This window comes from Mus musculus, chromosome 11 (assembly GCF_000001635.26).
Source record: "Mus musculus strain C57BL/6J chromosome 11, GRCm38.p6 C57BL/6J".
Taxonomy (NCBI): Eukaryota; Metazoa; Chordata; class Mammalia; order Rodentia; family Muridae; genus Mus; species Mus musculus.
Genome location: NC_000077.6, coordinates 75,768,270 through 75,796,124, shown reverse-complemented (window position 1 = coordinate 75,796,124; position 27,855 = coordinate 75,768,270). Strand labels below are relative to the sequence as shown.

The 27,855-nt window shown below is 52.1% G+C and overlaps 1 protein-coding gene and 1 long non-coding RNA gene across 3 annotated transcripts in view; one reads left to right on the top strand and one right to left on the bottom strand.

The window, feature by feature from the left end:
* The window catches only part of Gm12339 (predicted gene 12339), a 58,104-nt gene extending 57,788 nt beyond the window's left edge, over positions 1-316 (bottom strand). For both annotated transcript variants that reach the window (NR_136932.1, NR_136933.1), the window contains exon 1: positions 7-316. This is a non-coding gene — a long non-coding RNA (predicted gene 12339). The remainder of the gene's footprint in view (positions 1-6) is intronic.
* Doc2b (double C2, beta) lies at positions 65-27,855 on the top strand. Its single transcript, NM_007873.3, has 9 exons — positions 65-604; positions 9,953-10,032; positions 14,430-14,504; positions 15,761-15,870; positions 15,960-16,086; positions 18,968-19,125; positions 22,505-22,586; positions 23,506-23,602; positions 24,057-27,855. Exons 1-9 carry the CDS (start codon positions 232-234, stop codon positions 24,191-24,193), a joined length of 1,239 nt encoding a protein of 412 aa, NP_031899.2. The 5' UTR covers positions 65-231; the 3' UTR covers positions 24,194-27,855.

Below are 27,855 nucleotides of genomic sequence, written 5' to 3'. Positions count from 1 at the left end.
ACTCACCGCTTGGTTGCTGCCGGGTGACGCGGGCTGGGCCCGCCCCCTGCTGCCGGCCCCGCACTCACTCGCACCGGCCGCCGCCGAGCAGGCAGCAGCCGCGTCAGGGCCGTCCGGGGGCCACGCTGGCGATGACCGCAGCCCCCGCAGCGCCCCGCGGGACCCGCTGACTTGCCCCCGGGCCGGGGTCACACCGGGCCGGGCCGGGCCGCGCGCCGCGGCGCTGCCTGCATGACCCTCCGGCGGCGCGGGGAGAAGGCGACCATCAGCATCCAGGAGCATATGGCCATCGACGTGTGTCCCGGCCCCATTCGGCCTATCAAGCAGATCTCCGATTATTTTCCCCGCTTCCCGCGGGGCCTCCCCCCTACCGCCGCGCCCCGCGCCCCCGCGCCCCCGGACGCCCCCGCGCGCTCTCCCGCAGCCAGCGCCAGCCCCCGCAGCCCCTCCGACGGCGCCCGCGACGACGACGAAGATGTGGACCAGCTCTTCGGAGCCTACGGAGCCAGCCCAGGCCCCAGCCCCGGCCCCAGCCCCGCGAGGCCGCCCGCCAAGCCCCCCGAGGACGAGCCGGACGTCGACGGCTACGAGTCAGACGACTGCAGTAAGTTTCCCAGTCGCCGGCCGCTCGCCCCCTCCCCGCACCCGGGTCCCCGCAGGGCAAGCGCCGCCGCCGCCCGGAACAACCGCACGGGAGAGCTGGGAAGTTTGGGGGCGTCCTCTGGGGCGCCCCGTTTCCAGGCCTCCGCTCCCCGAGGCGCGCCCCGCACCCCTTCTCGGCCCGCGCGCCAGGAGCTCCTGCGCGGGCGGCGGCTTTTGTTCCCGGGAAGGGCGGAGCTGCGCCCCGGAGAGACACCAGTTGCTGCGGGCCGCGCGGTTGCGCCAGGCCCCAGAGCCCTGTGCGGGCTGTCCCGGGGTGTCCACCCGGAGAGCTGGGGACCCTGCGGTAGCTGGGGCGGGCCCGGCGGCCCGCACCGCGCCACGGCTCTGCTGGTGCGCGGGCCGAGAACCAGGACCGCGGGGCCGCTTGTCCTTTGGAAAAACCTTGGCGGTTCCTCCTCCCGCATCTGCGGACCCCGCCGGCCCTGGCCGTGGACCTTCGCCCACCTGTTACGCCGGCTTCCCCGGTCAGGAGGGTCCCCAGCCGCGCCCCCTCCTCTCGGACTCAGCCCCAGGGAGACAACAGACACCAGGGTCTCCCGAGCCAGGCCAGGACCTCTCCTGGTGGCTTGTGTGGTCCCTGAGGATGCCTAACCCTGCCCACCAGGGACCATCCAGGAAGCCAAGGAGGGAAGAAGTCACATCACCTGTCCCGTGAATTTGCTGAGGGCTGTGGCTGCGGCTGGGGTGACTACATGGAAGGGCCCCAGCCCAGCTGTCACCCTGTTTCACTTAGAAAAAAAAAAAAAAACAAAGCCAGCCTCAGAACCTAGTCATAGATGCCATGGGCCCATGGGATTGGGGGGACCCATCCCAGCTTGCCCAAGGCAAAAGCAGCCCCTCCTCCGTGCAACATTGGTAGTTATGCCTTGTCTGGGCGTTCCCCAGGGCCTCTGGGCTAGGGGCTGACTGTTCCCCAGCATACCATGTGCCTCTGGACGCTAAGGATGGGAGTTCACAGTGTCACCCTGGGAACAGACTCCACTGTTCACTTTAGAGAGCCCATCAACAGAGGTGGATCAAGCCTGAGCTGGAACACTGCCTTTTGTGTGCGTTCTAGACCTGGACCCCCTAACTCAGGGCATATGGAGAACCTACCCACAAGCATAAAGGCTGGGGAGCAGGCCTTGCCCTCTGCTGTCCTGCAGGTTGAGGGAAACTAGGTGGGCTGAATTTATTAAAATCTTCAGAGCTGCGCCCTGGATTTACTTTCTGCCCAATTCCTGGCACTCTGTGCAAGGATCCAGGCTGGCTGCCCTCTAGGGAGGCTCTAAGTAAGACCACAGTTAGCCCCCTTGGGGGATCCAGAGTCATCCTGGGAAGAGAGGATAGAAGTGATTCCCATTTCCAGCATTCTCTCTGCAGGTGAGGGAGTGAGCAGGTGGACAAAGATTGTGCCTGAGCCACAGGCCACTCTCCAGGTGCCATAGCAGCTCAAGGGATGACATAAGACCAAGAGGGAGGAAACCCACCAGAAAGAATAAAGCAAGCCAGAAGCCCCACCTCCTGTCTGTCAACTCCGGTGTTTTCAGGACACTCTTTGAACAGCTGGGAGTGGGGCAAACAGAACCATGCTGTGTCCCTGGGCTCAGGCCACAGGTGTCCTCCCTGGAGACAGGTTCACATGAGTTGGATCCTAGATACAGCTTTCTCAACTGAAACTGGGGGCTGGCCACACCCAGACGACTATGCTACACTAACAAGTGTGGAGAAGAGGCCTGGAGCTTGCAGAGCCGGGAAGTGGGTATGAAGCTGGGCATCTCATTGGGGCTAAGAGCACGAGGATTGTAGCTCTCACAGGTGAGGAGACCCTGAGCAGGACCACCCTGTACCTGGCACCCAAGGCTGTGCACCCTCTGAGCTCTGACAACCAGATCTCTTAGAATAAGCCTAAGTGATTCAAGCCAGATGGTTCATTATGGCTTTAGCCAGGGTTATGCTATTTGCTGCTCTAATTATTGGATTATCTGTTCGGACAAAAAGAAATGAGGGCGGTTGCTCTGTTGTCCAAGCAGAGGCGCAAAAACAGCCTGTTTGCTTAGCCATGTTCTCCTCTTTAAAGCCCCTCCCTTGCCTGTCACTACAAAGTATGCAAGTATGGGCACATGAACACACACACACACACACACACACACACACACACACACACACACACAGACACACACACACACACACCTCATTCCCTACTGAGCTTAGGAGGCCAGGGAAGAACACACAGCATCACTCAAGGCCCCAGCTCCCAGGTATCCCAAGCTACCTGCTGCCCATGTGCAGAGGGAATGCAGACCCCAAAGCTGCAATGACTAAGAGGCTTTGGACTGCAAGTACCATGAAATCAATTCAAAGTAGCTCACGCCAGCCGAGGCAAAGGTCCTGCTGCAGACACCATGGTAACCTGGAGCAGCCCTCCAGCATCCCTGGTGATGAGGCTTCTGTCAGTCCTTCCTCTCAGTCAGCTCTTTCCCTCTTGGGCTGAAAACCAGGGCAGGTTCTCTATTCCCAAGGGCATATGGATAAGGAACATCAAATGCAGAACCTAGTCACAATGATGCTCTCAGACTCCATCAGCTAAGCGGGACCCTCATGATCCAAGGTGGCTGCTGTGGGTCCAGGCATCACATATATAGAAGATCTTATTTGATTTAAACAAAATATGTTCTATTCTCATGTCTAGGATCCAGAAAATCTCTTAGAAGTTCCCAGGAGGCTTGTCCTTTTGTCTCATTGGCTAGAAGTGCATCACGTGCCCATGTTCCCAAATGACTCACTCAGCTAGGTCAGGACGGGAGCCCAGGGAGGTATGGAGCAAGGGTGAAGTGGGAAACCATTGTCGGGTCTTCCTAGAAGGTTCTCCTGGGCATGGCATGTCGTAGCTACTGAAGTGCATGCCTCTTCCTTCACCCAGAATGCCTTTGGGCCTCCATCATATTCTATCATATTCAACAGTATAATGCCAATTGTGTGTCAGGACACCGTCCAGGCATGGGCTGGACCACAGTCTCTCATCTTAGGACAGTCACAGAAACTCAGCAAGAGGCCCAACATGAGGGATGGGGAGGCAGACATCCTCAGAGGCCTCAGCTCTGAGGCAGGGGAAGGGGAAAAAAGGCTGGCAGAGTTAAGGGGAGTTGGGGGAGGGGAGCAGCAGAGGAATGGAAATGTCAGAAGCACAGACCAGTGGAGGCATGGTAGAAGGAGCAAGTGTCTAAGGCAAAGGAGAGGGGCTGATGAGGTCACAGCGATCATATAGAAAGGTGTAAATGCCAAACTAAGGATGTCTCAACGCCATGGACTTCTGAAAGACTTGAAGCAGGGAGTGGGGGTTGGGGGGGGGGATAAAGGAGCTAAAGTCTCAGCTCTGTCTCTAGACTCCGCAAAGTAGAGATATATTACTCATTCCTCGCATCACTCATTCCTTGCATCACTCATTCCTTGCATCCTCTCCCACGGTGCCAACCTAGTTCAGGGTCTCAATCTCCCCACTTATAAGTGCTTTCAAGTCAGGCGTGATAATTTTCTATGCATTCTTGCCAATTTAAAAAAGAAAACATTTTTATTGTACTTTTTATTGTGTGTATGTGTGAAAAGGTGTGCGGGTGCCACAGCACACATGTGGAGGTCAGAAGACAAGTCTGTGGAGTCAGTGCTCTCCCTCCACGTTTATGTGCATCCCGGGGATTGAACTCGGGTCGCCAGGCTTGCCAGCAAGCACCTTTACCCACTGAGCCATCTCATCAGCCCCAGTGAAACTATTTTAGAGGCTGATTTTTTTTCTTCCAAATACAAACAAAAAGGACGGATTTCTGATTCCCAGGGTGGACGGGTCAAGGGAGTTCAAGTGCAGAACAAGGTCACCGCCAGCTGCCTGTCTGCACTGGCCCTGTTGGGGAACGCTCAGCCTCAGAGGAAGCAACAGGGCCTTGTGCTTGATTTTCTCTGAATTAGCCCCATTAAAGCGCTATAATTATCAGCAAGTCAGTGACAACTCTCAGAGGCCCATTAGTGACCAACCTTCATTATTTTTCCAAAGATGTAAACTTTCATCAGGGCCTGTGATCTGAGTGGCTCTAAGGGCAAGGCCCTCGAGATCCTGGGGCTTGCAGAGAGGCACGTTCTCTCGTCCTTTGGGCCCTGCCGTTGCCACCACCATTGTCACCACCACTCTGCTCAGGCCCTCAGATCAGTGGTGAGTCCCCATCCCTGCCCTGCCCCAGTGCTGAAGCTCAAACCCAGGGGCCTGGTCATATGAGGTAAGGGTTTTTACTGCTGAGCCATGTCTCCAGCCCTTCTCTTCCTCCTCCCCCTCCTCCTCCTCCTCCTCCTCCTCTTCCTCCTCTTCCTTCTCCTCCTCTTCCTCCTTCTCCTCCTCTTCCTCCTCCTCCTTTTCCTTCTCCTCCTCTTCCTCCTTCTCCTCCTCTTCTTCCTCCTCCTCTTCCTTCTCCTCCTCTTCCTCCTTCTCCTCCTCTTCTTCCTTTTCTTCTTCTTCTTCCTCCTCTTCTTCCTCCTCCTTCTCTTCCTTTTCTTCTTCCTCTTCCTCCTCCTCTTCTTTCTCTCTCTCTCTTTCTTTCTCTCTTTCTTTCTTTCTTTCTTTCTTTCTTTCTTTCTTTCTTTCTTTCTTTCTTTCTTTCTAGCTGCATCTTCAAGACTTGAGTTACCCAAAATAGGGAAGAAAAACTTTCAGGGAGCCACTAGGCTTTAAGACAGGGCTTTAAACTGGGCGGTGGTGGCACACGCCTTTAATCCCAGCACTTGGGAGGCAGAGGCAGGTGGATTTCTGAGTTCGAGGCCAACCTGGTCTACAAAGTGAGTTCCCAGACAGCCAGGGCTATACAGAGAAACCCTGTCTCGAAAAAAAAAAAAAAAGAAAGAAAGAAAGAAAGAAAGAAAGAAAGAAAGAAAGAAAGAAAGAAAGAAAGAAAAGACAGGGCTTTAACTCCAGCCCTTCAGGGCCACCTCACTTGGCTACCTCCCCTCTCTGAGCCTCATTTCTACAAATGGAAAGGGCAAACTTTGGGTCACATGTCCCTTAAGACAGCTCCTCCACACATGCAGTCTCTCCAAATGCTGACCAAGCTATTGGTGACAAGATAAAATTCCTTCTAGGTCTTTGGTGGTACTAGACATCCGTCAGCCCTTTCTGGCCACACACTGGGAACACTGTTCCTTCCCAGGTGATGGTAACAGATGTTAGTGTTTCAAGAGGCAGCCCCCGTGTTCCCTGTCTTGTCCTCTGGGGTTGGGACACAAGCAGACAACATGGAGTATGTGCTGTTATATGTGGAATCACACCAAATCCCTCCTCCTGGGAAGTAGCTGGACTGCAATGCCATTCGAACAGCTCCACCATGACCACTGACCATCTGCTGCTTGCTGGTCCCCCCACCCTCCGGGTACCTGAGGCAGCATCCAACCCTCACAGGGTGAGGTCTTCAGGGAGCTGGTAGCCTTAGCTGGACATCATGGAAACTGATTATAATGCAAAGCCATCACCTCTGCAGAATGATGTTGCAGAAGCCCAGCTGGGTGGCTGCTAATAAGGTGATGGTGCTTTGCAGTATCCTTACCCTCAGCATCCTCGCCTGCAGCTCCCTCAGCATCCTCACCCTCAGCATCCTCACTTGCAGCACCCACAGCATCCTCTCCCATCTTCATGCTCAGCATCTTCACTCACAGTATCCTCACCTGCAGCATCCTCACTCTCAGCATCCTCTCCTATAGCAACTTCACAGTATCCCTACCTGCAGCATCCTCACCCTCAGTATCCTCTCCCACAGCATCATCATCCACAGCATCCTCTCTCTCAGCATCCTCCGCTGTAGCCTTCTCACCCCTAGTATCCTCACCTGCACACCTGTTGGAAGGGGAAAGGATGCTGCAGCAAAGAACCCAGTGTGGTCATCACTAGTGAATGCATTTTTCACTAGGGGAAGATACAGCTCACTACACATCTGTCGACTTAGTCTGAACACAGATCTAACAAGTATTACCTGGTTTATGCAAGAAATAGCTGTTTGTGCTTCCAGAGGAACCCCCAGTGGAGCAATCACCTCACATCTCTTCTGTCTGGCTGTGACTGTGACCCACCGAAGAATCGTGGTAGTCATAGCTATGACTCTGCTTATGTGTCAAGTTTGCAAAGGCAGGGAGAGGGTGATCAAGCTTAAGGCAGTCCCTTCCAGGAAGTCCTTAGAAGGGCAAACTCAGCGCACAAGAACCATGTCCCTGAGGAACCCCATGTGCTGGGAGGTAGTTATAGTTATCTCCGGTTACAGATGGGGAAACTGAGGTGAAGTCATGCAACAAGAACATGCTGAGCTGGGATTTGAACCTGTGGAGTGCAACAACAAATGTTATTCTCCACACTCACAACTGCCCCCCAGAAAGAGACAAAAACACCCCCCTGTTGGGATGGGGGAACCCAACCCGTTTCCACATGTCTCTCAGAACAAAGAGCACAGCGTTTGCTGTACACAGAAGACTGTTAGGATGCGGCCCTGCCTTTGTTAGTAAAGGCAGGCACAGCTTGGAGTCCAGCACAGAACCTTGATGGGGACAGAGGCTCAGCCCAGCCCGTCACCCATCCCAGCACCCCTTCAGCCATCGTTCCCCCATCACAGACGCCTGTGGTTATGATGTCCCCTCTGAGACCCTCATACCATTGGCCAACTACTATCTGTCGATTCCTCCAAGAAGCCTCCCCTGATAGCTCAATTCACACTGAGGCCCAGAGACCCTCTTGAAGCTCTCCTGGCTCTTGGCTCACCAGGCAAATGTGAGACCTGATCAGAATGTTAAAGATATTAAAGAATGTGTCCCTTGCTGTCTGGGGACTTCAGAGGTCTTCCTTGCTCACACCCTGGCTCTTTTCCTTAGGAACCCTCGGGACATGGCAGGACACAGCTGTAGCAAGTGACGTTCCTAAGGTGGCAGCTGAACCCAATTATTGCTGTGTCCTCTGCCTGGCCCTCGGGACTTACCAATGCCTTTGAAGACTTGGAGGCAGCAGCATGAGGACCCAGCTGGCTTGTCACTGCCCGCTTACGATCTCTAAGGGCCCTGGAGACTAGGGAGCTGTGGTGTCCCTTGTCACCTGGGGGCTCAATCAACAGTCAGCCACTCAGGCTGGTCAGGTCCTGTAGCCTCTCAGAGCCTGTCCTCTGCCTTCTCACACCATTATGTGTCATTGCCTGGGGGAGGGGAGAGGGGGCACTGAAGCAAGGGTACCGAAAGCTGTCTGGTACACAATAGCACCACCGTGGGACAGGACAGACAGTGAGAAGGAAGGTTTGAGAGCCCCTTTCTGGGCCACCTACCTGGTTAAGATAAGGTTACCACATATGGGACTTAAGTAATGCACCCAGAACCTGTGGGCCTCCTCATCTGGTAGTGACAGGAACCATCCCTCCCAGGGTTGTGTGTTTCAGTGGGAGAGAGAAAGAGACTGCCACACTGTAGCTGCTCAGCTGTCACAGTACCAGACACTGAGCTGGAAACAGTAACATTCTTTTTTTTTTTTTTTTTTTTTTTTTTTAGATTTATTTATTTATTTATTATATGTAAGTACACTGTAGCTGTCTTCAGACACTCCAGAAGAGGGAGTCAGATCTCGTGATCGGATGGTTGTGAGCCACCATGTGGTTGCTGGGATTTGAACTCCTGACCTTTGGAAGAGCAGTCGGGTGCTCTTACCCACTGAGCCATCTCACCAGCCCCAGTAACATTCTTTATTGGCAACCTTTCTTTCTGGGAATTGAACCTGGGGCCTCTACTCCTAAGTTAGATCCCCAGGCCAGAAGTCAGTGAATGGCACACCCAAGGCCTGTGATGAGCACATTTGCCCCGTGGGTCTTCTTACACCCTTAAACCTTCCCCCGTTACCTGGGAAGAAGGGTATGTTGTTAATACAGGTAGACTTTTACTCTGTCTTTACTAGAGCTTGAGGTGTTGGGTTTATCTTTTAGTGCTGTGGGTCTAACCAAGGCCCAGAACAGGCTAGGCCATTGATCTGCTCCTGGACCACACTCTTGTCAACAACTTTGCTTTATTTCTGAGACCTGTAGATTGGGCTGGTGATGGCGTCTTTGAACTTGTGCCTCCACCCTAAGTCAGCTGCCACTGGGCCTCAGCACTGTGCATCTGTCCACTTCCTTAATCTCCATATGAAAGTCATCTGTGTCATTTAAAATGGCTTCAGTGCCATCCCCAGGTGGGCTCACTAAGCCTTATTGTAACCACATTTTGCTTGCTCTAGCTAATTCCAGCCATTTAGAAGCAAAAGTGATTTTATATTTTAGTTTGTCCAGCAGCCTGAAGACAGAAGCTGCTGGGGACAGCTAGTGTCCATAGGGGCAGAGACTGTCACTGTGCACCATGGGGGCATGCCAGGAAGCCAGCTCATCTGCAGATTCGTGCTCACATAGTCTCTTTTTAAATTATTTATTTACTTATTTATTTCATGTGTATGGGTATTTTGCCTGCATGTGGTACAGGTGCCCATAGAAGCCAAAAGAGACTGTCAGATCCCCAGAATTGGAGTTACGGATAATTGTGAGCCACCATGTGGGTGCTTAGAATAGAATCTGGGACCTCTGGAAGAGCAGCCAGTGCTCGTAACCACTGAGCCATCTTGCCAGCCCCCCATGTTCACATATTCTGAGGACTGTGATGGACACATTTGCCCTGTGGTTTTTCCAAATACATTTTATTTATGTATTTATTCTTGAGACAGGATCTCGCTTTGTAGCTCTGGCTAACCCTGAACTCAGTTTGTAGACCAAGCTGACTTTAGACACACAGGGCTCCACCTTACTCTGCCTCTCAAGTGCTGGAATTGAAAGCAGGCACCACCAAATAGAATCTGTTCATCTTGAAAACAACGTGATGTACCAGGAGGCAGTGGTGGCACACGCCTTTAAATGCCAGTACTCAGGAGGTGGAAGCAGGCTGATCTCTGTGAGTTTGAGGCCAGCCTCATCTACAGAGCAAGTTCCAGGAAAGCTGGGGGTGGGGGTGGGGGTGGAGGAAAGAAGGGAGAAGACAGTGTAGCCAGTGAGACGATCCAGCAGCCAAGTCTGAAGACCCAATTAAAGTCCCATAACCACCATGGTGGAAGGAGAAAGCTGACTCCTGCAAGTTGTCCTCTGGCCTCCACAGTGAACGCCCTGGCACATGTAATGTGCACACATCTGTACAAACAAATGTAATAATAATGTGGCTGTCAGAGCCACCCAGGAAATTGCATCCCTGCTCCCATGCAGCCAGCGTGTGACCCCTCCTCCTCCTCTTCCCACAGCCGCCCTGGGTACGCTGGACTTCAGTCTGCTCTATGACCAGGAGAACAACGCACTGCACTGCACCATCAGCAAGGCCAAGGTAGGCTCTGCGCCAGCCTCAGCTCGGGGTTCAGGAAGGAGGCAGGGTCCTGCCCGTCCATCTGTCCAGACTTCCCTGGTGTCCCTGCTATATAGAGTGCAGCTGCCCACTTCCCAGATTGGCCAGAGTGGGATAGGGTGGGATTACAGAAAGCCAGGCAGCTTTTGGAGCCTGGGAGGGGTCGCTGAGGAAGGGGGAGATATGGAGAATGTCTTGCGGGGGTTGGGGGAGACAAAGGAGGTTGGATTCCACTGTCCCCGGGTCTCTCCAAGTTCCAGCTGCTAGGCTCCCTAGAGTCCCTAAGAAGTTTCTATGCTGGAAGTCACAGGTACTACTGAAGAAGCTAGGCTCTAGGCAGGGTGGTAGCCATTGGGTCTGAACCCCAGAGGTCCTCTAAGCCTTTCTGTGGAGGGTTGTGGACATCTATAGACCTAGAGAGACTGGTCAGACCCTATTCCCTGTGTCCCTCTGTGGCTCTGCATTGAACCTGCGTCTGTTCCATGGTCTCATCCACACCGTTCCCTTCACACTGCTCCCTCTGGGAGAAAGGTGCCAAAGCTGATGTTTTCCAGAAAGGTAAGGGCCCGTGTGGCCATTAGAGAGCCTTGTAGGACTGTGGAAAGGCCTGGGCCAGCCCAGCACACATGGAATAGCTTCCAAGTGCTGCCTGGCCTAGGCCTCACTTAGCACCCCCAACCTGTTGTATCTTCCTGCCCTTCTTTCTGACCCACCTTGCCACTGAGGGGCTGCCCTTGGCTCTGTGCCTAGAGGGACACCCCATGCCATATCTCTACCCAGCCTGGGTCACTCATGTGAACTGCCATGGGCAATTATGAGAACCATCTACATTGGGCTCAGGGCCCAGGCTGGGTACTTGAAGGCCCTGCCACTCCATCCTGCATCCCTGCTCACTCCTCTGATTCCTTTTTAGGGTGTGATAGCCCATCAGAGCTGAGCACCTGGTAACCCCAACCTGGCAAGGGAGAGGCAGACTGCAGGGCCAGGCAGAGCCCATCCTACCCTTCCTCCTGGCTTAGCAGAGCTTGTCTGGCTTGGGGACCAGCTGTCAGATCACTCTGGTAGAGGCCAGTTTCCCTTGCCCCATCTCAGAGCCTGGGGTTCCTGCTGCCTTCTCCCTGTTCCCGGTGTGTGTGTGTGTGTGTGTGTGTGTGTGTGTGTGTGTATGTGTATCCGTGCCTGTGTGCACAGATCATCTTGGGTACTGGTGTACATGGAGGTGAGGACCAGAGGCCTATGAACCATGGTGACCCTGTTCTTCTCTGTAAGTGTCTACAAAAAGGAGGACAGGCCTGGGAAATACTGAGGCCCCAGAGGGGAGCCACAGAGTTTAAACTGAAGAGGGGCAGGGTTCACACGCAGAGCCTCATGGGAATCCATGGTATATGGACTTCCTAGGCTGCCTTCTGACTTGGTGTCTTAGTTAATTTTCTGTTGCTATGATAAAACACTGACCAAAAGCAACTTGAGAAGGAAAGGGCTTGTTTTTATCTCCCAGCTTGTATCTTCATCATCCAGGGAACTCAGGGCAAGTACCTGGAGACAGGAGCTGATGTAGAGGCCAGTGAGGAGTGCTGCTTACTGCCTTGTTCCTCATGGCTTGCTTTCTTCTTAGCCAACCTAGGGGGACATTTTCTCTTCTCAAATGAAACCCACCTTGCACCAGGTTGACATAAAACTAACCAGGTCACTTGGTCACCGTCATCCCCCAGGAGAGGATGTATCTCAGTTGGTTATCTGTAACAGGACTCACCTCACACCGGGTGTGGCTGGTGAGCCAGGTAGAAATAATACACTTGGCACCCAGCACTTTGTCTAACACTGTCTTGCAGGGTACTGCCAAGGAACACACAGGTAAACTTAAGGCTCACCATTCCAAGCAGTGCCCAGGAGAACCCCAACAGAGCCACAGCACTGGGAGACCAGGGTTACTTCTTAACTGTGATAAAATATCACACACAGGAAACTTAGCAGCCGAATGCTGGGGTGGCTATATTCCATCGCTGCCGGCCATCCCCGAGCCTCTGAGCCTGCCAAGCTGAAACGCCTTGCCCTCAGAACAGCTGCCTATCTCCCCTTGCCACTCCTTACTGGCACAAGCTGCCCCTCCCCATTGTCTGCAGGGACCTTGCAGGGACAAAGTCATGCAGTTTCTGTCCCTGTGCACCAGGCCATCTCACCTTATGGTGTCTCTCTAGGCTGAGCACTAGGAACCCCAACTTTGACTAACCAAAAAGTCCCAGTCCCTAATACCTAGTGAACAGTAGCCCCTGGGCAGTGCAAGGATGACAAGAACTTGGCTGGGGGGAGTCTATCCTCTGTAAGCCAGGTCCTCTCAATGCTAGTAGTATGGCCTCATATAGCATCTCCCTGTCCATCTCTGGGACAGTGACACCTACTTTTATCGCTTGGCAACACAAAAAGCTGATGGGATCTGCCTGAGACAACCCCTTTCCTACCTGTGGCCGAGCACAGCCTCCTTCCCCTCTCCTGGATTCAGTCAGCTCCTGGGGGCTATCCACGTAGGCCCCTGCAGGGCAGACCCTAGACTCAGGGGACAGGGATGCTGCCTGAGCTAGTGTCATTGTGTGAACCCAGCCTCTGGCTGAACCCATCATCCCTTACTTCTTCTACACCAGTGTGTGGTGCTCTGGGATGCCCAGGGACCTGCTAGGTAGACGGGTGTGAAAGTAACATCAGGGACCAACCATAGACTAGGGAGCCAACGGGCAGAGCATACCTCATTGCCAGCTTAGCATGACAGCTGCCCCTGTCCCAGCCAGCCCTTGTGGATGCCCCAGGGCCTCAGAAGTTGGACTGGTATGTATTTGCACTATCTCTGGCCAGTCTCCTGCCTCAAAGATCTACAAGGGCAAAGAGAAACCCGTGAAAATGTTGTAAACATAAGCAAATGTGCAAGAAGTAGAAATAAAACAGAAACCCACATTTGTCCCCTACTGAGGCTGGGCCCCCAGATCCCCCACCCCCCCAGGGCAGCTCCCTGGGGGTAGGATCTGGCAGTGAGTGTGAATGGCCACCATTATCAAGGTACACACACTTCCTCCAGGTCAAGCCTCAGTAGCTCTGAGCCTAGCTTAAATCCCTACCCTCACCCAGCTACTTCTCTGATACTGTCTGAGAGCCTGGAAAGGGGAGAGGAGTCGCACCCATTCGCCCACACCTGCATTCCTCCTTGTTCTGTTCCACTCAGACTGTGGGAATGATTAACGCTTCCCCTGTGATAAAGCTGAGACTATTGAGTCTAACTAGAAAGTTCAGAGGCCTGGGGACACACAGAAGAGAAATGATGGGTGGGTGCCCCACCTGAGAGCTCCTTCAAGCCCATAGAGCTGGACCTGGAAGAAAGATCTGGGGCACAGTCTTAGGGTTTTACAGCTGTGAACAGGCGCCATGACCAAGGCAACTCTTATAAAAGGCAACATTTAATTGAAGTTGGCTTACAGGTTCAGAGGTTCAGTCCATTATCATCAAGGTGGGAGCATAGCAGCGTCCAGGCAGATGTGGGGCTGGAGGAACTGAGAGTTCCACCTCTTGTTCTGAAGGCAGCTAGATTAAGACTGGTCTTAAAGCCCACACCCACAGTGACACACTTTCTCCAACAAGGCCACACTCACTCCAACAAGGCCACATCTCACTCCAACAAGGCCACATCTCCATATAATGTCACTCTTTGGGCCAATCATATTCAAACTACCACAGCCATCTGGCCAGGAATGGAGCCATTCCAGACGTGTGCATCTGGAATATAGTCCACGCACACCTCTGCTGCCTCCCTATTCCCCACCCCCATAGGCCTTCAGCACCAGAAAGGAGTAAACTTAATTCCCAGGCTAGCTGAGCCCTTGTGAGTCCCCTACCCTAAGCTGTACATTCCTGGGCTGGCGGAAGAAACTGAAGTCAAAGTTATCAAGGGGTGCCATCTTGTGGAAGGACACTCCATGGCAGGCAGCCGGTGACTTCTAGGGACACCAACCAGCAAATGCAGAAGGAAATGGCAGCTGACCTCCCGGACTCGGACCGAAGTGCCTTCCCAGCATCCACAGGAATGTAGGGATGAGTGTACAGCCAATCATGGAGACTTGGGGTCAGAGAGGGAAGACCCAACAAGGAGTGGTGTCTGGAAAGTGGGGAGAGAGACAGGCCTCCCCAAGTTTAGAGTGAGGTGTGTCTTCTGGGTTCAGTTTGTCAAGAAAGTAAGAAATGAAAAGCCCCAGGGGCCAGAGTGTGGGAGAGGGAAGCCACCCCAGCACTGTTAGGCCTTATCTTCAGGGAGACTGGAAATGTCAGAGAGGAGGCCCTGCTCAGCAGGCCTCTTGTTTCCCCTCTCTCAACTCACACCCTCTCTGGTCTCTACTCAGGGCCTGAAGCCGATGGACCACAATGGACTGGCTGATCCCTACGTCAAACTACACCTGCTGCCTGGAGCCAGCAAGGTGAGGGTTTCTACCCCAGGCATGGCCCTGGCTTGGCACTCATGGTCTCCCTGGAACCTCACAAGTCCATTACCTATATGCCCCAGAGAATGTCCCACTTACATTTCCCACGAAGCCATTTTAGCCTGGAGTTCATATTACAAAAAAAAAAAAAAAAAAGAAAGAAAGAAAAGAAAAGAACTCCTTGGGGTCAGATGTGACAACACATGCCTTTCATATAGCACTCAGGAAGCAGAGGCAATAGATAGAGTCCCATGTGTTAAAGGTCAGACTGGCCTACATACATAGTGAAGCTCAGGCCAGCCCGGGATGCAGGGGTGCATAGCGCCTGCCTGCAAGACCTTCAGTGTGTTGATGGACTTCAGTGTGTTGTGGCTTCACAATGGGGACTGTGTGGGAGGCATTAGCCTGGTTTATTTGACACAGAACCCCTGTTCCTGCTCCCCTGCCGGGCGACCCAGTAGAGGCAATATTTCACCCATAAGGTGTTCACTAGGAAAGCATGGGTTACAGGCAGAGTGAAGACCCTGAGCAAAGGGGAGGGGAACGAAGGTGATCCAGGAAAGTGGTCCAGTTGTGCCACTGGCTTTGGATACACTGCCAGTCTTAATATGGAACTCTCTTATGGGGAAGAGGGCCGGGGCTGCAGTCTTGGGTCAGGCTAATGCCTGTTAAGTTGGACATTTCAACTTTCCAGTTGGAATGAGTCACAGAGCAACCTCCCATTCCCTACAGGACCACCCCATAGCCACCACCTCTGTTCTGTTACTGTTGCCAGAGTCTGGGGGCAGGATGCTTCACACATTAATTTTCTGTGGTTACCTCAACAAGTTCTCACCGCTTGGCCATTTAAACATGCCCATCGCCTGCCTCCCTGGTCTGCTGGTCATCAGCCAGGCAGGTTGCACTGACTGACTGGACCAGAAGTCGAGATGCCAGCAGGACTGTGTCCAGTCTGGGGACAGTCATTCCCTCTCCTGTCCAAATAGAGGCTGCACACTTCCCCAGCTGAGCAGGCCCTGTCTCTCCTGACTCTACTTTTACTGCTAGTGACCTTGTGACCACAGGGCTATTTGAATGCCTCCAATAAGCTTGCTGGTTTTAAGTCAGCTAAATAACAGTGTCGGTTTCACCTTCTGCCCTCAGGTCCCTTCCCCTGTGTCAGATAGTACCTCTGTGAATGGAAGGACCAGGCCTGCCACCTTTGAGGCCACACTCATTCAGGATCAAAATAAGATCACTCTGTCTTTTTCCAGGCAAATAAGCTCAGAACAAAAACTCTTCGGAACACCCTGAACCCCTCGTGGAACGAGACCCTCACTTATTACGGAATCACGGATGAGGACATGGTCCGAAAGACCCTGAGGTGGGTGAGGGCCCCTGTGCCTACACCCCACCCGGGGACGCCCTACCGCTTGTGAATTCCCACTGACTGTGGAAGCCCATCGCCCCCAGGATCTCCGTGTGTGATGAGGACAAATTCCGCCACAATGAGTTCATTGGAGAGACTCGGGTGCCCCTGAAGAAGCTGAAGCCCAATCACACCAAGACATTCAGCATCTGCCTGGAGAAGCAGCTGCCGGTGAGTGGAAGAAGGCTCTGGCACCGCAGCCGTGCAGGAGTTTACTGAGCAGCTACTATGTGACAATACTGTGTTTCAGGCACAGTTGCAGGGAGATGGAAGGAACTTGCTTCCTGTTGATGGCACAGGAGTGGGGATAATTCATGGAGCAGAGAGCATAGTGGAGGGGGCAAGTCTAGGAGGGGACATCACAGAAGTGGCAGGGCACCTTCCACAAGTGACAAGGTAACAATTCTTGTGGCGCTGAGGACTAAATCTAAGACCTGAGTAATTAAGAAGAGCTCTTCCACTGAGCTGCGTTCCAGCCCTTTTAAAGTTTTACTTTTAGAAAAATTTTAAATGTTCTAAATGTGTATGTAATGTAGTGTATATGAATATATATGTATGTGTGTAGTCTATGTGAGTGTGTGTGCAGTGGGTAGAAGTGTGAATATGTAAGCTTATATGTAACATAATGCATATGAGTATACGCAGGTGTGTGTGTATAATGTATGTGAGTGTGTGCTTATATGTAATGTGGTGTGTGTGAGTATATACATGTGTGTGTATATGTGTAGTCTATGTGAGTGTGTGTGCAGTGGGTAGATATGTGACTATATAGGCTTGTATGTAACATAACGTGAATGAGTATGTGCAAGGGTGTGTGTGCACGCACACACACACGCGCATATGGTCTATGTGAATATGTGTGCAGTGGGCAGATGTGTGAATGTGTAGACTTGTATGTAACTTAGTGTTATGAGTGTATTCATGTGTGTTCACATGTGTGTGGGGTGTCTATGTGAGTGTGCGTGCAGTAGGCAAATGTGTGAATGTGTAGGCCTGCCATCAACACAAGAGTGTCTTCTTTAATGGCTCTCCTCCTCACTTTTTGAGACAGGTTCCCACTGAGCCCAGCGCTCACTAACTACTCTTACTAGCCAGTGATCTTGGACTCTCCTGTGTCCACCCCCCGTTGCTAGGATTTCAGATTTGAGCCACCAAGCCCAGCTTCCCAGTGATGCTAAGGACCCACTCTTACATGGCAGGCACTTGGCTGTACTAGCCTTGAGCTTCCTCTACAGCTCAGATTGGCAGTAAACTCTTTTTTGTTCTGTTGTTTGTTTGTTTTTTATATTTAAGTCATGATTTCTCTGTGTAGCCCTGGCTGTCATGGAACTCACCCTGTACACCAGGCTGGCCTTGAACTCAGAAATCTGTCTGCTTCTGGGATAAAGGTGGGTGGCTTCCTCCACCACCTGGCTGACAGTGAACTCTTGATCCTCCTGTCTCAACTTCCTCAGTCACTAAGAGTGGCTCAAGGCAGGGCATGGTGTTATTTTAACAGGTTCCCTGCCTGGTGGGCTCAGAATGGCCAGAAGCAGAGGAAGGCGAGGGTTGATCCAAGAACCAGATACAATGGGCTGGATGGAGACAAAGGCCTGCCGCCAGGGCAATTCCAATTCCTTCACTAAGGACAACTCAATTGGAGCGTGTTAGGCCAGGAGAGCCATGAGATGCCCAGAGGAGACAGCACATAATTCTCTCTGAGACATTGTAATTGTTCAGCATGATGTCATGACAAATTTGGCCCCCAGTTGTCTTCAGCAGCTGAGCCCTCCCAGAGCCTTGGTGCCTGTTCCTTTCCAATCACTTTCCTGTCTGCCTTCTCACTTCATCTCTCCTTCCTCTGGTTTATAGGGCAGAGGGTCTAAGGAGCCCCAGTGCTCAAGGCTAAAGACAGGCTAAGCCCTTTATCTCCTAATGTCAGGACATGTCTGTTTACTCAAAGCCTAAGCCAAACAGAGGAATCCCAGCATTTAATCCCTGTGTGCCAGGCCCGGCAGGACTAGACCCTGGAACATGGCTGCTCCAAAAGCTGGACCCAAGTCCAGCCCTTAGAATCCAGCCAGCAGCTGAGACAGTGCCTTTGTGCGTGGATTTCTCAGACTGTATTCTCATGTCACATTCTCTCCACTCGGGTGCATGCGTGATGGGTAGAACTTTCCATGTCACTTGAGGTGACCCAAATTTTCCAAATGGTGTACACCTTTCAGGAGGGCACTTCCAGCTCCCATATCCAAGTTCTGACCTCAGATTAAACAAAACTCTGTGCCTGTGGATGCATGAATGCTCATGGAGTATATGTGCACATGTGCACTGTGTATACATGTGTGTACATGTATGTGGATAAGCATGCATGAGTATGGGCTGAGTATTCCAGAGGCATCTCTGGCCATTGCCGAGCCTCCCTTGAATTTGCTCCTTGCTCATTGGCCAGTTTGTGAGCACACAGGGACCACAGGGGTGGCATTTGGGGTGACCACTCTGGTTGTAAGGGCATAGTTTTGTGTTTTAGATTTTATACTCTATTATATTTACTTGTTCTAAGTAAATACATGGCTTAATGGCTGTCACGTGAAACAGTCCAGAGTATGGTAGTGTCCTCTGTCTGCCTGTGAAAATCTCTGCTCGTATACACTACATGCAGAGCCTAGAACCCCACACCTGTACCACTGATCATGACTGACTGAGTATTGGGTTTAGAAGGATGCCAAGGTTGTATTTGAATTCAGGGTGAGTGCTGGGATCAATTAGCCATGTCTACTCTGCGCATGAACCTTGGAGAAAGGCCTGTGGGTAACAGGCATCCCTTCCTCACCTCTCAGGACTCCCATCTCCAGGAAGGTTTTTGGACATGACCACATGGGGACTCAGGTCAGTCCCAAGCAGAGCACAGTTGCAAGCAAAGGCTCAGGCTGTCAAAGAGGGGTCTAGCAGAACCCCGAGGAGGGATGCTCAGGTGGACGTGAGGGGAGGAGACTAGGGGCAGCCTCACTGTCTGCTTAGCTAGGAAGGTGGAAGCAGACAAGAACAGCAGAGTGACCACCCTCTCCTGCAGGTGGACAAGGCAGAGGACAAGTCTCTGGAAGAGCGAGGCCGCATCCTCATCTCCCTCAAGTACAGCTCACAGAAGCAGGGCCTGCTGGTGGGCATCGTGCGCTGTGCACACCTGGCTGCCATGGATGCTAATGGCTACTCGGACCCCTATGTGAAAACGTGAGTGTGCGACCAGGCCTGCGCTTGACTCCCCTGCTCACCTGGGAGAACCAGAGTCCTATATGGCTGGAGCCAGAGCCCAGCATGAGAGGCACTAAGGGGGTTTCCTCAGAGCAACCAGCTTTGTCCACCAGGGTGTTTTCTTCTGGGTTCCTTTTGTGATTCTGGGGTTAAGCAAAGCCGTCTCATTTCATAGATGGGGGAACTGAAGTCTGCAGAAGGGTCGCCCAGTGGGAGAGGGAATAGTTATCTCTTTTTGGACATAGGGGACATGGCCACATGTATTCCAGGCTGCCCTTGAATTTACTGCGAAGCCAAATTCAAGTTACATGATCTTCAGATGCTACTGCCTCCGCCTCAAATGCGATCTCTGCAGCTGATGATGTGAACTGCCACACATGGGCCTCCAGCGCTGGAGATCAAACCTGGGTCCAGTGATACAAGGTCACTAGTAGCTCAAGCAAGTTCTAGGAAGAGGCAGGCCCAGTGCCGGGAGCCTGGAGGCTTGGGGAACTGGCAGGAGACCTTTGCCAAGTCTTCCTGTGTGCCCAGGCCCCGTGTCTCCTCTCCCTACCACTGATAGAAAAGCTACAAATAGACACTGGCTAGGGGTGGTACCAGTGGCCTGGGCCCCACAAGAGTAGATCTGGACCGGGTTAGGCTGCTCTTAGAGATCCAGGGGCTAGGTAGAAGGAGGTGGCCTTTTAGAGAAGAAGGGAGCAAGTGCCACATAGCCTACCCTTAGTGCTTGGCACAATTCACAATAGTGTAAATGCCATCTGAGTTCACAGGGATCATCTCCTGAGAAGAGCCTTGGGAAGAATTCAGCTTGACTCACAGCTACCTGTAACTTCAGTTCCCAGAGGCTCTGGTGCCACCTTCTGGTCTCAGAGGGGACCAGGTGTATACAGGGTGCACATAGATACATGCAGGTGCTCACACATGCACATGAAATAAGAACTTAAAAATCTAAAAGAAAAAAAGCTTTCTTCTGAGCATGTGCAGACTCTTCCTTGCCATTAGTCCCTAAGCTACAGAGTAACGGTCATGTGTACAGCATTTGCAGTGGCTGAGTTATCATACAGGGTCTAGAGGGAACTTAGCAGGCCGTGGAGGGTTCTGTGCAGATGCCAGCTCATTTATGTAAGAACTTGGGCATCTATAGCATCTATAGCTGCACCATCATCCATAGGCACCAAGGGTCATGCAGAACACTCCTGAGTGGAGACAGGGAGGCAAAGAGCAGCAGCGTTGGAGGGTCACCAGGTGTGTCACCTCCACCAGTCACACTGCATTTCTCTTCAGACAGAATTGAGATGTGGAACCAACATTTGAAATCATGTTCAGTGCCAATCTGCTGGGTGAACTCCAACTCCAGGTCATGGAGGGGTGACCCAGAACCTAGGGTCTCCCTTGGTGCTGATGTGCACAAGCAAACTGGCTGGAGTGCTAGCAGGATGCTTTCGCAGCTTGGGGCTCCTCCCTTCCACGGGGAATATGTCAACATGCTATCTGTCCTCTGAGTAAAGATGGAGAAAGGCGTCAGAGGCTCAGTACAAGTGAAGTTTCCTCCTACTTTGCAGGGACAGGGGCTGAGGCAGGATCTCACTGTGTACCCCAGGCAATCCATAAACTTGTAATCTTCCTGCCTCAACCTTCCAAGAACTGGAATTGCAGGTATGCGCCACCAAATCCAGCCCTCGCCTGGTTGAATCTAAGGGTCTAGGACCAGCGGATACAAAAAGCCAGATGTTTTGCTCTTACCCAGAATTCCCTTAGCTCCAGGCATCCTCTGGCCTGTTGTCTATCCCAGTAGCATCGCCTTTTCCAGATTTCACATCAAGCATCTTCTGGATGCTGCTTAGTTGAGCTTCTCTCCTGCAATGAATGATTTGACTAAGGTTCACCCACACAGTATATACACTGGGGATGCCATCTTTGATTGGCTGCATAGCTTTCGGTATGTGCAGAAAACATGAATTGCTAATCAGTTTACCAGTTGAAGAGCACACAGACTGTTACAATTTTGGATGATGGTGCAGATTGGCCATTAACCAGTATTGTGTAAGCCAGGCTCAGCAATGCGCACATGATCACTTAAGAGGTAGAGTCGGAAGGATGGAGTGTACAAGGCCAGTCTGGACTACACACTGAGAACTAGGGGGACTGTGTCACAAATACAAAACAACCCCACAAGTGTCATACACATCTTCATTACATACCCTTTGTCATCACCGTTTGCTCACACAGCCTTCCTAATGTTTGTTTTAACAAACCAGGATCATTCATATAACAGACCGGCAACTTGAAACTGGATGGTCATGTCTGTAATCCTAGCACTTAGAAAGTAGAGGCAGGAGGATCAGGAGTCAGGGTCATCCTAACCACCTAGGAGACTGAAGAGTGTGTGCTTGTGGAGGTCAGAGGACAACTCGTAGGAGTCCTTTCTCTCCTTCCACCACGTGCACTTGGAGGGCGTTGAACTCATGAACTCCCATGGGCGGGCTTCAGCCGTGAGTGTGTGAAGCCCACAGCAACATGCTGGGCCTGCAGTAAGGATTTTTTGGACAGTAGCACTCGGCTTTTCCAAGGGCAACATTTGGCAAAAACCAGGCAAGAAGTTTGGCTCTGGTCAATAAACCTTTGGGCATGTTAACCCAACAGAAACAAGGCATTTGTCACACAATTGTCTGGGCAGGGACAGGGTGGGAGGTTCTGCACAAGAGAATTCACCTGTGAATGACTTCCTGTAACCACCTCGTTGTTTGTTGCATTTGTTTGTTTGTTGAGACAGGGTTTCTCTGTGTGGCCCTGGCTATCCTGGATCTCACTTGGTAGACCAGGTGGATTTTATGGTGTGTGAGTTCTTAATAAATCTAGGGTGTGTGTGTGTGTGTGTGTGTGTGTGTGTGTGTGTGTGTGTGTGTGTGTAAGCTCTTAGCTCGTGGGACTGGGGCTAAAGTCAGTTTTTAGAGCATTTGCCTTGCATGTGTGAGATTTTGGGTTCAGTATCCAGCACTGTAATAACTCCAATCCCCCTCCCCCCCCAAAAAAAAAACAAAAAACAAAAACAATGACAATGACAATTCCTGAACAAGGGACAAACTCTGGTTTATAAAACTGGCTATCCTATGGGAGGCACGAGATTTGTAAAGATCCTATTTCCAAAGCATAGAAACATTCTCTTCTGGGGCGCAGGTACGCCTGGGGAACCCTGCAGGCGCCTCAGCGTTCCCCACATGTGGGCAAGCCAGGGTCTCCAGGTTAGGACAAAGGTGACCAGGGACGCATCTCCAGGGTAGAGCCCCATAGCTTCTGCTAGCACCATCTGCAGCTCACAGCTCGCCTAGCCTCTGATTGTCCCCAATTATCATTCCAGATATCTGAAGCCAGATGTAGACAAGAAATCCAAGCATAAGACAGCAGTGAAGAAGAAAACACTAAACCCAGAATTCAATGAGGTATGGCCAGGCTCCACTGGGCTTCATGAGAGCTGTGGGGCTAGCCTGGGCTGGGTGGGGGTCTGGAGGGGCTTGGTCTTCAAAAGGGTACTGTGGGGAACTGGGAAGCGGTAAGAGAGGGTAGGGAACAGTTGCCTCAGCCATGGTAGGTAAGGCTCTACCAAGTCTACTTGGCAATAGGGAAGCTCGTGGGACTAAGAAGGTTGATATTGAATCAGGTAGGGGTGGAAAGAGAGGATGTTCAGCAGCGTGTGAGTGACCTTCTAGATGACAGGGTTGGGAAGAAAGATGTGGAGAGAATGAGGAGACATGCTAGGTAGGCTGTGGAGACTCAAGACACCCCAGCAGGCGTGTCAAGATGACTCTGGACACAGTGAACCCAATACCATAAGCTTACTACGGGACAATTTTGCAATTTCTGTTTGTAACTCAATTGCACAGGTCTCAAACATGAACTTGTAGATGAGAAGTCCTGAAGTGAAGGCATACCCGCTAGGGCCACTGGCAGAACAGGACAGTGGGTGCCCAGGTCCTCAGAGCAGAGGGTGGGTCACAGACCTGGGGGGTCTTCCACTGAATAAGTTGGAAGAAGAGCAGAACGCCTGGGGCCTGATTCACGGCCATGGATTCACAGGCAGAGGTGACAGCAGGTGCTTGGGAAGCAAGGCCAGCCCCAGAGGATGGCAAAGACTCTTCACTAAGACAGTTCATCGCAGCCAGGGTCTCTGCAGCATCTGGGAGCAGCTTGAGGGAGACAGAAGGGCACGAGGGTGGAGGCAGGGGCCTGCTCAGCCTCCCTTTGGGAAGAAGTGGGCAGCTTGGTTAGAGTGACCCCCACATTGACCACCTTGAGGCTTGAGCACATGACAGACCTCTCAGCCAAGTGGCCTTGGCTTTAACACCCTCTTCTGGCCAGCAGGAATTCTGTTACGAGATCAAGCATGGAGACCTGGCCAAAAAGACTCTGGAGGTCACTGTCTGGGATTATGACATTGGAAAATCCAATGATTTCATCGGTAAGGTACATGAAGGGAAGGCCACTTAGCTGTGTGCCTGTCCAAGAACCACTTTACCCCTAGTGAATGGGATCTCAGGCACTCTCCAAACTATAATCATGTGACAGAAGAGAGGCCCAGGGAGGGGAGACCTCACAGCATCTGTGGTGACATAGAATGATGGTCAACTCCCGAGTGGGTCAGCACTCAGAGCCCATGGGACCACAAGTTTCTGTGGGCATGACATTGGTACACAATGGGCCACTGTAGCCCTTCCTCCCCCTTTTCACTCCCTACTATGTACCATTGAACCCTGCCCCACACTGTTCTGGTCCCTGGTAGAGGAGAAACATGACATCAAACACTGGGTCAAGTGGGAAGGGTGTGGCTGGAAGCTAGGGGCTGTCCACACACAAATGGGTCTGGACGCTGGGGGCACTGAAATCCCTAGCTGCCCCTCTGATCTCTTCCGCAGGTGGTGTGGTTCTGGGCATCAACGCCAAGGGCGAGCGCCTGAAGCACTGGTTTGACTGCTTGAAGAACAAGGACAAGAGGATTGAGCGTTGGCACACGCTCACCAATGAGCTCCCAGGGGCTGTACTCAGCGACTGACTGTCCCATCTGCTGCCACCCACCCTTGCCACCCGGCCCACACAGGTCCAACCCTGGGCTTTCTCAGCTGCCGCCAAGGGCAAGATCCAAGTTGTCTGCTCGGACATAGACAGTGCAGCCCCTGCTAGGAGGCCAAGAGCACCCAGCCTCCCTCAGAGGGACAGGAAAACACAACATGATACCTGTTCCAGCTCCCTGGGCATCCAAGCTGGCCAGAGCTGGGGGAATCCTCAGCCTCAGCTCCATCCAGAGGAAGGGCTATCTACAGTGAGGACCTATTGGAGGTGAGGGGTGGAGCCCTGCTGCAAGCCCAGAAATGGGGGTACTCTGGCTGCCTGGAGACTACAGGGAGGACAATGGGCAGGCAGAGCCCAGGACTCCAGGACAGACAATGTAGCCAGCCAGAGCTTCCAACTTGCTTGTGCATTGATGGGCAGATAGACTCCGTGAGCCTCTGGGACGGGGATTCCCACTCTAGCAGGGCATCTGGGTGCACATATTGCTACAAAGGGGTGCAGCATACCAGAACCAGCCAGTTGTCTGCAGGGGCTGTGGGTACTGCTGACTGCTGAAGGGTGGAGGGCAAGGAAGGCATCCCATGAGAGTCAGGGCTCAGCACAGTCTTGAAAACCCAGCTGTGGCTTGAAAGCTAGGAGAAAACCAAATACAGAAAAGAGGAGGCCTGAAAGAGGGTACCAGGGGACAGGGAGCCATGGGGGCCTAGGGTTGCGCTAGGGCAGCATTGGGCTTTTAGGCAGGAGCTAGGCTTAGGGATGTGTACAAGCACTTGGGAAACAATGTTCAAACCCAAGCTCTCCCATTTGATCTTGCTCCCAAGGGGTCTCAATGCACACTGCTCCTGTTCTCAGCGTAAATTCCCAGTCAGCTTCAGGGGAATGAGAAAGGGATCCTACTAATGTGGAAAGAAGCAAGCATCCCTCCTGCCCACCTGTCCCTCCCTTCTTCATCCCCTCAGCTCAAGCTGGTGTTAGGTCCTTCACGGCTACCTATGGCATCCTGGCCCTATCAAGACAGTCAGGACCAGCAGTGGAAAATAGAAAGCCTTGTTTGGGGGAAGGTGGAGGGATGGGGGTTCTGCCCTCAGGAGCTGAGAACTCTGGCCTCAGTTTCTAGGAAAGGGTAGGACACTGGTCAGTCTTGAAGCTCCCAACTGCCTCCTGCCAACTGGGATTCAGGAGCACAGGGGGAACAGGGAACCAAGGAGTTCCACCATCATCTCAGAGCCCCATTTTCCTCAATCCATCACTGAGTGATAAGACACTGGGGTCCTGCCCTAAGCCTAGAACCCTCCTACAGCTGAAATAAGAACTCGGGGTCCCAGAACATGATTCCAATCCACAGTGCTCACCAGCCTTCCCTAGTTGGCAGGGAAAATAGGTCTCTAGCTCTCCACAGCACCAAGCCACCTGTTGCTTGTAAGAGACTGGGTTTCCCTCTTTAAAAGGTGTCGCCTGTTACTGAATTGGCAAACGCCTTCTTATTGAATCTTCACCATCCTGTGTGGTGGGAGGCATGGTCAACCCATTTTATAAATGAGATGGCTCCAGAGTTGTTGATAAACTTCCAGGGCCACCACGGTGTGAAGGGCTGAAGCAAAAACTCCAAGCCTTTTGACTATCTGAGGACAAGGACTCTCAGGTCCCTCTCTCCGGAGTTAATGGGGCTTAGTGAGGTCTCTTACAGAGAAGTCTTGTTATTGTCAGCCACCTCACCCTCTAGCTGGCTTTGAAATCATTTGTGCCATTTAGGATTTGCCAAAGGCTACAGCCAAGCCCTGGAACTCAGCTGTCCCACCCCCAGCCTGAGGTCAAGGAACTTGGGGGACCGGCCTGATGTTTTCCCCATACAGCTAGAAACAGGAGCAGATATTTAAGTGCACCTGGTTGAGCTCTGAGTAACTCAGATTTTGCCTTTTGGGGTGCTTTGTTCAGAGAGGAGTTTAGAAACCCCCCGACGATACAGAAATGTTTATTATACCTAAATGTTTATTATACCTGAGGTGACTGAAGCTCATCAAAAGAACAGGTGGCTCAGGTGGACAAGAAACCTGGATCCCTGTTGCACCAGGCAGTAAGTGGGTTTGGGACTCAATGATGATCCTTGCCAATCCCAGGGACAGGCAGGGTGGGAAGCAGGGCTTCTAGCCACCTAAAAAGTGATGGCCACTAAAAAGTGATGGAACTTTCCCGGATCCTGGAACGTTTCTAAATCCCCAGTACATTACATCTCTACTAAAGGGAAAAGGTCCTTTGAGAAGTTTCAGAATCAGTTCAGTCTTTCATTCCAAACGAGTATCTTCCTTCTGGCTCATCAGCGTTGCAAAGAGGAAATTTGATACCAAAAACAAAGGTCATTCCAAAGTACTGTCAGTAACCAGGGCCTCTCTTGATGCCCATCATCCACCTCGCGTCCTGGTCTCTGCCCCGCCCTCCACCACCGTTAGCCAATCCCTGAACAGTCCCGTCTTCCAACCCAGAGTCAGTGACCTCCTGACCTCTAGTGGCAAAAATGAGGAACTGCACCTCCGTGGCCCGCCCGCCCGCCCGCCCGCCCGCCGAGCTCGGGCCAAGCGTCCTGCCCTCCGTCCTTCTCCAGCCAAGTGAATCTCCCGATGCATGGACTCTGGCTGTCCTCGACACGGACTCGTGCACTGCTTACAGTTTTGCTGCCACGTGACGACTGCAGAATACATCCTCAAACTGCAGCGCCACGAAACAATTTTTGTAATCTTGTCTGACCTTCCCAAAGGTGTCCTTTTTAAGTCTTATTTGTTAATATTTATAACGATATATAATCAAAGTAAATGAGAACGTCGTACTGAGGTCGCACTAGCTTGGGAAACTCCTTGGAAGATCTGGGGGGAACAAGCGAAAGACAACTGGGGCTTATATGTGGCGTTTACTTTTGTTTTTTGAAATGCATTTGTAAACCAGTCTAGCATCCAACTTGTGATGATCCTCCTGCCTCTCATTTACAACTCTCCATTTGAAACAGGCTCCTAGGTTACTTATGGAAAAACAGGCTCAGAAGTTTGAATATGTGAGGCTGATCAGATGCACCTGCCACACAAGCCTCAGGATTAAGCGTGATCCCTGGAAGACAAAAAGGCAAGACTTTCTGGTGTGGCCCACACCTTTATAATCCCAGCACTTGGGAGACAGAGGCAGACCGAGGCCAGCCTGGTCTACATACCCAGTTCCAGGACAGCCAACAAACAAAAAATTCAGGATATGCAGGTGGTGGAGGCCAAGGCCATAAGTTCCAGCACTCAAGAGACAGGCAGATCTGAGTTTGAAACCAGCCTGGTCTACAAGTTGAACAGCCAAGGCTACGCAAACCATTTCAAACACACACCCACACACACCCAAATCAGGATGTGATGTGACATTAATAATCCCAGCAATCCCAGGGACCATATGGGAAGTGGGGATTGGGGAGTTGCCCAGAGCCTTCCTGCCAACTAACCTAGAATAAACACCCAAAAATAAGATCGTCCCTGTATCAAGCTTTAAGGTGTAAAGTTATCCTCTGACCTCCACACAATTGAACCAGCTTGCACGCTCAGTATCTCAACCTCCCTCTATTTCCCTCCCTGTCCCTCACTTATACACACAATAAAATGTTAAAATAATGAGTTAAAA

Bases quoted from the DNA above. Each gene is read 5' to 3' on its own strand.
- Doc2b (NM_007873.3), top strand. From the start codon at position 232: ATGACCCTCCGGCGGCGCGGGGAGAAGGCGACCATCAGCATCCAGGAG. The intron at 605-9,952 runs GTAAGTTTCCCA...CTCTTCCCACAG, and splicing joins CTACGAGTCAGACGACTGCA to CCGCCCTGGGTACGCTGGAC. The intron at 16,087-18,967 runs GTGAGTGGAAGA...CCTCTCCTGCAG, and splicing joins GCCTGGAGAAGCAGCTGCCG to GTGGACAAGGCAGAGGACAA.